Below are 11,406 nucleotides of genomic sequence, written 5' to 3' on the forward strand. Positions count from 1 at the left end.
GTACATAAAGAGAAAAAACTAGATTTGATAATGAAGGTAAATGCATCATTTAATTAAATGAGAGAGAAATTTATCGTTATTTGTTACTTATTTATCACTCAACCGTATAACTTTAATTAAAACTTTTAAAATATTTTATTAATAATACAACAACAACAACAACAACCCAGTATAATTTCACTTAGTGGGGTTTGGGGAGGGTATTGTGTACGCAGACCTTACCCCTACCATGGGGTAGAGAAGCTATTTCCAAATAGACCTCCGGCATCCTTTTCTCCAAGAACTTCGCACCTTGCACCTTGCTCTTAAAGAGACTCGAACTCACAACCTCTTGATTAGAAGTGGAGGTTGCTTACCATCAGAGCAACCTCTCATAGATCTTTGTAGGCCATGCTGACCTGGTTGCCCAATCCGTGCAGGTTCCTGAAGGACTGCTCCAGGCTTTTGAATTTCCTCAATACCTCATCTTGTTCTGGGGCTTTAATCGGCTTTTCAATTTCTGCCGGTGCCATCTTAAAATATATGTGACACATAGTACTTAAAATTGGGGCCTTTAATATTTTTGGGGCCCAAGGCAATGACTTTATTTGTCTTACCCTTGGGCCGTCCCTGGGCATGCCACTACTAAAATTGATAGCGGAGATTCGATTCACACGATATAAAACAACCATAAATATAGCAATTTCTCACCCTAACCAAAATATAGCAATTTTGTACCTCTCCATTCAAACGCTGAAAGGATATATATTTGGAGCCAAAAAAAGAGTACAGAGTAGTGATAAAAAAATACTTTTCAAAACATATTACCTGGGAATGATGGTGTTATTAGTATTAGCGGTAGGGAAACAACGATAAGAACCTTTACACGGATGAGAGATTTGTATATTTCTGAAGTTTTTTCCTAAGTTCTCCCAACATAGACGAAAGGAATTGGATGGAATAGCTTAATTTAGTCTAAATAATTGGAGGGAAAGATAAAACTAATAAATGTTGCTTTTAAATGGCTGTTTATTTTTATTGCCACTAAAAGGTATTTTAATAGTAATTGATGTTCATTTACCGCTAATATTTTCGTTTAATAAAAGATATTTTAATAGCAATTGATGCTTATTTGCCGCTAATATTTTTGTTTAAAAAATTATTGAGTGGCCATTCTTTTATTGTCGCTAATTATTTGCAACTAAAAGTCACTTTTGTAAAATTAAATTTTTTTTACCCACAAACCCCATTAGAAACCAAGAAGAGTAGCGTTGTACCAAAAAAAAAGTCACACTGAAAAATGCTGGATAAAATTACTTGTAAAAAATAGTGTGACGAGTTTGAAGTTATTGTTGGGCGGAGACTACGAAAGTGATGCAATCAGTGAAGATCGCAATGGAATTTCATTAATCTAGGAGCTAATGCTCGAAGAAGATGGCAGATAGATCACAGTAAAACCGAAAAAATAGCTAGAAAGAAATGAGAAGAGAGAAGAATAGAATGATTTTATTTCAAGAATGAATCAATTACAATGTATCAGTGTATTTATATCACCATCTAACAAGCAACTCTACTGATTATAGCTTCTCTACGGTGCTCCTTCTCCCTAACTGTTTTAACTAACTTCTTAACTGTTTTAACTAACTTTCAACTAACTCAGAACCACTGCGACTAACTCTTCTGACAACTGTAACTGACATGATGCTAACTAACGCGATACTAACTGCAATGCTCATTTCTCCAACAATCTTATACTTGCATCAATACCCCTCGCTTAAAGATTATTCTTTTCGTCAAGGATGGAATGCAGGGAAGCGGTGTTGTAATTCTGACATATATTCCCAAGTTGCTTGTAGGGCATCAATACCTGCCCATTTAACTAAAACTTGCCATACAACTTTGTTACCCTTATTAACCATTCGCCTCTCTAAAATATATTCAGGAGTAAGGCAATATGGACTGGAAAGATGGAAAACCGGAGGGTGGTTAATGGTAGTAGGAACCTCAAGACACTTCTTAAGTTGTGAGACATGAAAGGTAGGGTGAATCAGTACATCAGTAGGAAGTAACAGTCTATAGGCAACTGCACCAATCTTCTCAACAATAAGATAGGGCCCAAAATATTTATCTGCCAACTTGTTGGAGGGTCGAGTAGCAACTGATACATGTTTGTAAGGTTGGAGCTTCAGGTAGACCCAATCACCCATACTAAAGGACCTATCGGTCCTTTTTTTATCAGCAGTATCCTTCATTCTCTGTTGAGCTCGTGTGATATGGAATTTTAGCAACTGAATCACTGCCTCTCTGGCTTCGAGGGACATGTCAACCATCTTAGAAACAGCTTCACCAGCCAGGTAAGGAAGGTGAATGGGAGGTTTCTGCCTATATAAAACCTCTTAAGGGGTGCATCTGACGGTAGTGTGATAAGAGGTGTTATACCACCATTTTGCTAAGAACAAGTAGGAAGACCAATCATGGGGCTTATCAGAGCAGAAACACCTTAAGTAAGTCTCCAATGTTCTATTCAAAAACCTCTATTTGACCATCAGTCTAAGGGTGGTAAGTTGTTGATCTCTCCAATTGGACACCTTGGAGTGTGAAAAGTTCATTCCAAAAACTGTTAAAAAACACAGGATCTCTATCGCTTGTTAATGTAACAGGTATGTCATGGAGTTTAAAAATATTGTCTAAGAATCATTGAGCTACAGATTGAGCATTATATGGATGGGACAAAGCCATGGAACGACCATACTTACTCAACATGTCTACCACAACCAAGATCGCCTCATTGCCATTGGACTTAGGTAGACCCTCAATAAAATTCAAGCAAATATAAGTCCAAACTCCTTCGGGAATTGGTAGAGGCTGCAACAATCCATGAGATGCAACAACATCATATTTGTGCCTTTGACATATATCACATTTGCTGATGTATATCCTAGTATCCTGGCTAAGATTCTTCCAAAAGAATAAGGATTGCAATCTCTTAATGGTAGCATCCATACTGGAGTGACCTCCTTGAGGAGTGGCATGCCATTGTTCAATGATAGTTGTTCTTAATTGCATATCATCACCAACCACAAGCCTGCCCTTCCACCTTAGCTGGTTGTTACACCAGGTATATGATTTATAAGGTTGTTGTTGTAGCTTAGTGATTACCAACTGCAGTGTTAGATCAGTGTACCAAGTATTTTGAATCTGAAGGAACAAGGAATCATTTGGAGTTAGCAAAGAGAGAGCTCACAACTCAGGATTTGGTTTCCTTGACATGGCATCTGCAACCTTGTTTTCCACTTCCTTTTTATACTCAATAGAGAAATCAAAAGCCATGAGCTTTGAGATCCCATCAACCTGGAAATCAGTATGAACTTGTTGTTCCAAGAGATGTTTTAGGGCCTTCTGTTCTGTTCTCACAATGAATGGTCTTCCCAACAGATAGTGAGACCATTTGGTAACAGCAAAGATGAGTGCCAACAATTCTCTTTCATAGACTAACATTGCCCGGTGTCTTGGATCTAGACTTACTGATGTAAGCTATATGATGCCCTTGTTGCATTAGAACTGCTCCAATATCCTTACCACTAGCATCAGTTTCCACAATAAAAGATTTGGCATAATATGGCATTGCTAAAATAGTTGCAGAAACTAGTGCTTGTTTTAACTGGTTAAAAGCTGCAGTATATTCTTCAGTCCAAGAGAAACCTTTCTTCTTAAGTTGATCATGTAATGTTCTGTATATAGCAGCAAACCCTTTGATGAACCTCCTGTAGTATCCAGCAAGTCCAATAATTTCCCTCAGTTGTATAATATTGCTAGGAATGGGCCAACTCTGTACATCCAGTATTTTGTTTGGATTAGTTGAAACCCCTTCAACACTGATAAAGTGACCTAAGTGCTCCACCTTCGACACACCAAATGCACACTTAGCCATCTTAGCAAACAACTAATAGTGTTGCATCAATTCAAAGACATCCTTCACATGATCAACATGAGCAGACATAAGGCTTTGGAATGATGAAGAAGCATTAGTTAACCCAAAAGGCATAACTAAGAACTCATAGTGGCCTTCATGAGTCTTGAAAGCTATTTTATGGGTGTCTTCCTTTGCCATTCTCAGTTGGTGGTACCCTGCTCTAAGATCTATCTTAGAAAACACAACTGCACCATCTAATTCATCAAGCAAATCTTCAATAATGGGTATAGGGAATTTATCCTTAACAGTCATATGTTTCAACTCCCTAGAGTCAATACACAACCTCCAACTACCATCATTTTTTCCTACCAATACAACAGGTGATGCATAAGGACTAGTACTGTGTTGAATTACTCCTTGATCCATCATTTCTTGAACTAACTTCTCGATGATATCCTTTTTTATCCCAGGATATCTATAGGGTCTTTTGTTCACAGGACTTGCCGGCTCTATTAAAGGTATTATGTGGTCAAAAGAGCCTATATGAGGAGGTAAGGTTGTAAGTACTTCAAAAATACATGAGTACTGCTTTATAAGAGCATTCAAGGCAGGTGTAAGTGTAGCCTCCTGCGTTGCTTGTATATTGTGGCACTGCATTCCATTTGCACCTCTGTCCATCAATGACATCATGAAGAACTGGGCCTCTGAGTCATTTAATTTGGGTAGCGAAGTAGCTTTACTTGACTTCAATTTTTATTAGCACCCCTCAGCACATGCTTCTTGCCTGGTCCACAAACTCAATAGTCATGTTTCTGAAATCAAATGGGATCCTTCCTAAGGTGCTGAGTCATTGCACTCCCAACACTATATCCATATTTCCTAGTGGAAACAATAGGAAATCTGATGAGAAAGTTGTTCCTTGCAGTAGCCACTGTAGGTTCTTGCATACAACAACAGTCTACACTTTTCTATCATCGCTACATTGATAGAATGCTCCACTATAGAGCTAAATTGGCACCCCCAGTTTCTTGGCAACTTCCTGATCAATAAAGTTGTGTGTACTCCCAGTATCAATCAAAACTTGTAATGGACTTTTTTCATGATAATTCGTGACTCTAATTGTCTGGTAACCAGACACACTAGTAAAATCTTGCAATGATATAGTCATAAATTCATTACCAGGCTCTACAACTTCTTGGATCAATACCTCCTCTTCCACCTCAATTGTTGTGGTCATTTCTTCTTCACACACCTCCACCATAAACAACTGCTTTCTCGACTTGAATTTATGCCCTATCTCATATTTTTTATCACAAAAGAAGCACATACCCTTAGACCTTTTATCATCCATTTCAGCGGCAGTCAGCCTCCTCCCCAGCCTATTTGGTTTGTTGGAGCTAATATCAGTATTTCTTTGGTGAGTAAGGTTTGGTGTAAAGGTTTTCTGGTTTTTTTGTGATCTGTATGCAACTGGAGTGGGTAGAATAGGATTGCAGTTAGAATGAAGGGATCTAGAAATGAGTTCAATCCCCAAGTTTTGGCTTGAGCATCAAAAACTTCCTCTTGTAATCTGACAATCTTCTATGCTTGCATTAAGGTTTGTGGTGCTTTGATTTTGACAGCTTTATTCAACTCTGGTTTTAGTCCCCCCTAAGAAACAACTAATGGCATTCTCAGTAGTCAGATTCACAAGCAGTTAACAATCTGTCAAACTCTGCTTGGTATTCCTTAACCCCAACAGTTTGGCTTACATTCTTTAAAGCCTCCATATAATCCTCAAAATTATCCCCAAACCTTTCATTCAAGGCTAGCACATACTCAGTCCACGGTAAGTCTAGGGTAGAAGACCTAGACTTCACATAAGATATATGCCAAGCAATGACATCCCCATCCATAGGAATAGAGGCTACCTTCACCCTTTGTTCAAAAGAAACCTCATCCATGGAGAAGTATTGATCGACCTTATACAGCCATATACGCAAATCTAAACCAAAGAATCGAGGAAAATTTAGTTTTGAGAATCGAGTAAAGGAATTACCATTTCCTTGATGAGCAGAACCACTGTACGTTTCCTTGTTTCTGACCTCCATTGGATATCCTCCGTTAGTCGAAGACTTAGCCACAATTTGTTCCTTTCCTCTTTGAGTGATGATTACAATGGCTTCCTTAAGGCCTAACAGTTCCTTATCAGCATGTGAATTCCTCTCACTTATGCTTACCATGCCATCCATCACCTTCTGCAACTGCTCTTGAATCTGAGACAGCTTGTCCTCCATTTCCTCAACTAGTTTGTCTTGATTTTTGCTTCGAGTCATGTTGATTAATTCGAGAATCGATCGCTCTGAATTGATACAATCAGTGAAGATCACAATGGAAATTCGTTAATCTAGGAGCTAATGCTCGAAGAAGATGGCAGCTAGATCAGGGTAAAACCGAGAAAAATAGCTAGAGAGAAATGAGAAGAGAGAAGAGTAGAACGATCTTATTTCATGAATTAATTCAATTACAATGTATCAGTGTATTTATATCACCATCTAACAAGCAACTCTACTGATTATAGCTTCTCTACAGTGCTCCTTCTCCCTAATTGTTTTAACTAACTTCTTAACTGTTTTAACTAACTCGGAACCACTCCAACTGACTCTTCTGACAACTGTAATTGACATGATGCTAACTGCAATGCTCATGCTGTCACACCCTTTTTCTACCCCTCAAAATAATAATAATATGTGTATGTGCCAAAGAGTTTTTCCAATTAAAGTGACAAAATTTGAATAGGGATTATTTTATAGTTCAGAGTCGCCACTTAGAATTGATTTTTTCGGTGTTCCAAGTCACCATTTATTTGGATCCCTAGTCAAAGGAAGGTTTGACTCTTATTTTAATCGGTTCGCGAAAATAAAGTTCGGGTAAGGAATTCTGTTGACCGGGGAGAAGGTATAAGGCATTCCCCGAGTCTCGTGGTTCTAGCATGGTCGCTTTATTGACTTAAACTTGGCTTGAATTAATTTTGGACAAACTGTGATTTATATTATTTTCATGTTTTACCTATCCTCTTTTATCTATTGATTATTAGAAAAAATTAAAGAATATTTTTGAATAATAAGATGTCATAACCACACTACGCAAGCGAATGCGTGATCGACGAAATTTATTATTTAGTCATAACGGCGCTACGCAAGCGAATTTGCAGTCATGACAGACGATTGTTAGCACGTTATTTACTTTTGAAAAATTGCTGCAATTGTGTTTGGAGGAAACATTAACCCTCTTTTTTCAGAAAATTTATTAAATGTCACTACCACGCTACGCAAGCGAATCCGTGATTATGACAAAAGATTTATAAATTAATTAAAACTATTGAATATGACATGAAATTGATGAATTAACATATTAAAAGTTAAGCGTCACGCTACACAAGTGAGTCCGTGAAGTTAAAGTGCACCTATTATTTGCCTAACGTTTAAATTAATTAAAGGGAAACTAGTTAATTAAAATAGTAGGAAAATCTGATATTATTATTATTATTATTTCGAGCTTTATAGTTGGGAAAAATTATGCAAATAAATGTTGGACCAACTTTATCTATTTTAAAAGAAATGAGCCAACTTCATGTTAAAAAAAAATGGCCAGCTTGTATGGAGCTTTTGGGCTGCTGGAATTTATTATTAAAATGGGCCAAGAAATGAATTTCAATTGGCCCAATGTTATATAGAAGAAAAGGGGTAATTTGTTGTTTAAAGGTAAATGAGCCAACTTTTATCTTTGATTCAATAAGGCCCAAAGTTGATACAATATTAGCTCTTTACTTAGTTTGAGCTCATGACCATTAACTACATAGTCACAATTGTATAAACGCTCACTTTACAAAAATAGCCATTTTTGCAAATCCGACAAAATGGCCAGATTCACAAAGATATTATCACAGCATTCCTAGAAGCATATGTTGGCAGTGAAATTTTAGCAACTCAAACGAACTCATGTTATGTGTTATACACCTAAAGTCATTCATGGCATACTTAGCATTGTTACTCGGATATAATAGCTTGAAAACATGCTTAAAAAATCCATAAACGACTTACATATCACATTCAAAAACTTACAACTTAATATTCAAGTATTATGAAGGACTATATTCATATTATCACATGTTTGATACATAACAATTACATACAAGCTCTTTTGTTGTCAAATTATTCATCACATCAAAACACATTTAAATGGTGCAGCATGTTCAAGTTGTTCCCATTGCTGAAAATACGTACATTACGAGTCTTAAAGGATTACCTGGTAGCAAAAGAATAAACAGTAGTTCAGCAACTAAAGCAGCATAAAAACAGCAGCAAAACCAGCAACAAATCCGTGTTAAAACAACCCGAAAACTTAGAAAGGGAACCCAGAAACGAACTCTAAAGAGGACTTATACTTTTTTTAAAAGTTTGCACTCTAAGATTCACTCCCAAAGCTCACCATTTCAGCTTACTTTTCATGTGTTCAACTGCTGAATTTTTTTTGTTTTTGTGACAAAGCAATTATAAAAAAAATCCCCTGGAAGTGTGATGGAGTCCCCTCTATATATCAAAACAACCAGCTATTTCAAAAAACTAAAAATCATTCTTTTTGACAGAATTTTCTACAAAATCTGCTCTTAAATTCAAAAAGCAAGACTTTCTAGTTCAAATCTAGTCAAGTATTTCAAACAAAATCTGCTCTCCACTATTCAAAGATAGACTTTATTCAAATAATGTCCAAAGGTCTACATTTTCTTACCAAACAATTTGACTTTTGAGTGTTATACTCAAAGAGTCTTGAAGCAGTAAACAAACAACCAAACAAGTACCATATACTCTTAAGTATTTTTCATTACCTCACTTTTATCAATACAAAACTATTTTACTACTTCAACAAGTGCAAAAACAGAAAATTTAACATTTCAAACTTCAAAAACTAATGCTAAAATAATTAACAATAGACAAAAATAAAATCTGAAAATTAAAAATAAAAATAAAAAAATCAGCCATGAAAAAGAATAGGATTTTACCATTTTACAATTCAAGTGGCCGAAAAAATGGTGGTATGCCAAAAGAGGGTGTTCGGGGAGGTCGCCGGAATTTGGCCGGATTTTGGCCGCCGGATTTTCATGGTGAAATTGGCATCAATAGCTAGGTCTTGAGGAGCTTTATCCATTGATGTAGGTATTGTGGTGCGGTAGTGGTTGGAGCTTCAATAATTTGGGCAAAAAAATGACGGGAAAGTTTCCTAGATCTAAGATTCAAGGAGTTTGAGGGATTTTTGAAGGATTTGGTTTGGAGATATGGAAAGAGGAAGTTGTGGAGATTACATGGTGTGAATTTGGAGGTGTTTGGAGGTGGTCCGCCGGCGGCGGCTATTTCCGGCCGGCGGCGGTGGGCGGAGCTGGGGCGGCATAGAGAGAGTGAAGAGAGAGAGAGAAGAGAGAAGAAGGAGAAAAGAATTATGGGTGAAAATGAGGACAATTTTCAGATTTTTGAGGCTTTAAATACCTAAGCCAAGAGTGAATGAGATCCATTGGATCAAGATGGAATGGATGAGTATGATTTGATCTTATTTCATTTAGTGAAACGATGTAGTTTTGAGGCAAAACTACGTAATTTCAGACCCTTTCAATGGCAGCCCTTTATCTTGCACTCTTGGACACTTTTTCTTTCAAATTTGGCCAAATTTCTTCCTTAATCCTACTTATTAAACTAATTTTACACAAATAAATTAATTAAATAACTTATTCTAATAATCAATTAAATAGATTAATTCACCAACTGAACAGCTAGTTAATTCTTAAAATGCACAAATAAAGAAAGAACTATTTTTTTTAGTATTTTGTGATAGGAAATATGCAATTAAAATCACAAAAATTGAGAAAAATAATTAAAATAACAAAACACTAATAACTTTAGGAGGTGTTAAATAGTGCAAAAATTAGGTGTTTACAGTTGCCCCTCTTTGCTCGAGAACATGAAGAGTTTTCGTGCAAAGAAAAGTGAATGTCATAGCTAATTTTTGCTCACATGTCACTCCAATGGAAGCAATTTTTTTTTTTTGAAAACAAAGGTGACCGAACCTTGCTTCCGAGGCTGCCTACATATCCTTGGTTATAAAGGAATCAGGTCAATGTAGTTCTGGAAAAATTTGGTAGTTGGGACTACTGGACACTAGAGTTAAGACTGTTTCTATTGTTGCTGTTGTTGTCGCTGTTGCTGTCGCTGTTACTCGCTTCTTACATCAAAAAGAAAAAGAGAAGAGTACTATATATGTCTGCAAACTAAGAGTACAAAATTCCTATCTATGCATCTTCTGGAGTCAAATCTTGATTCTTGACCTGCTCGCTTGCGTTGACCTTAGATTGGATTTTGATACTCTTTGAAGAAACGATTATGACTCAATTTCAGTTGCTTGCTTTCCTGATCTGAAATTGAGAAGATGAATCCTGAGAAGCTGGGTTACTGACACATTGTCAAAGTTAACTCCAACTATCCTGTGATCGAAAGACTTCTTCCTTCTGATGAGAAACTGAAACTGCAAGCTTTAATCTTCACTTGTGCTATATGGCCGAGCCTGCAAAACCATCAAAGACAAACAAAAACGAACAAAAAATTTTCTTCCCCAGTCTAACACTAGAAATATTTTGTGAGTTATTAGAGAAATCTGTAAATTATCTAATTTATTGAAAAGGCAGACAGAAATAGTAGTATAAACTAGCTAAAAGAGATAAAATTTGGTAACGAATAATTGTGTAACCAGGGATCGGTATCCCGTACTGCTGAAAGGAAATGTAACCAGGGGCCGGTACCCTATCTTACTGGAAGGAAATAGAATCAGGTGTTAGCACCATGTATTATTGATAAAGTGTTGAATCCTTCTAGGTGAAAAAAGGTTCGATCTGAGTTAAATTGTATTAAACAACCTGAGCGAAGATTACTTCTACCCGGAAACTATGAGCTGGATCCCCCTAGGCGAAACGGTTCTACCTGGGTTAAGCTACGTAAAACACCTCGAGCGAAGATTACTTCTACTTGGAACTACGAACTGGATCTCTGTGATGACCCAAAATGTCATCTTTAAATTAAATAATCATCTCGGTATTTTAAGACCTTGAAAAGCGGTAATAATAATTGTTACCACGTGTCATTCAGAATCGAAGATATGGAAGCGCAAAGAGATCTTTCGGTTGTGCGCATGGGGGTGCATCAGATTCTGACATTTGGTTGATAAGTACAATCTTAAGAAGGTTTAATTGGTTGCCTAATCATCACATGTGGATGTAGATCTAAAAATTGTTGGTCGTATTAGAGATTATGTGTTTCGTATGGGATTTCTATTTAGCGAATGGTATTTACTAGCAAGCCGAGACACTGGAAGAGGCGAGTTTAACTGTCACGAGGATGACGTGCACCAAATAAATAGCTTGAGGTGTCTTATGACCGGTGTTGTACAAGCGATAAAGGTTAGTATTGTGAATCATCAGAATATTTCATATG

General features: G+C 36.7%; 1 protein-coding gene across 1 annotated transcript; it reads right to left on the minus strand.

Moving 5' to 3' along the window:
* Positions 1–1,772: 1,772 nt before the first annotated feature.
* LOC142164595 (uncharacterized) lies at positions 1,773–2,309 on the minus strand. Its single transcript, XM_075222568.1, has one exon. The coding sequence runs from the start codon at positions 2,307–2,309 to the stop codon at positions 1,773–1,775; it is 537 nt and encodes a 178-aa protein (XP_075078669.1).
* Positions 2,310–11,406: the final 9,097 nt, after the last annotated feature.

Source organism: Nicotiana tabacum, chromosome 1 (assembly GCF_000715075.1).
Source record: "Nicotiana tabacum cultivar K326 chromosome 1, ASM71507v2, whole genome shotgun sequence".
Taxonomy (NCBI): Eukaryota; Viridiplantae; Streptophyta; class Magnoliopsida; order Solanales; family Solanaceae; genus Nicotiana; species Nicotiana tabacum.

Excerpts from the sequence above, each read along its gene's own strand:
- LOC142164595 (XM_075222568.1), bottom strand. The coding sequence starts at position 2,309 with ATGGTTGACATGTCCCTCGAAGCCAGAGAGGCAGTGATTCAGTTGCTA.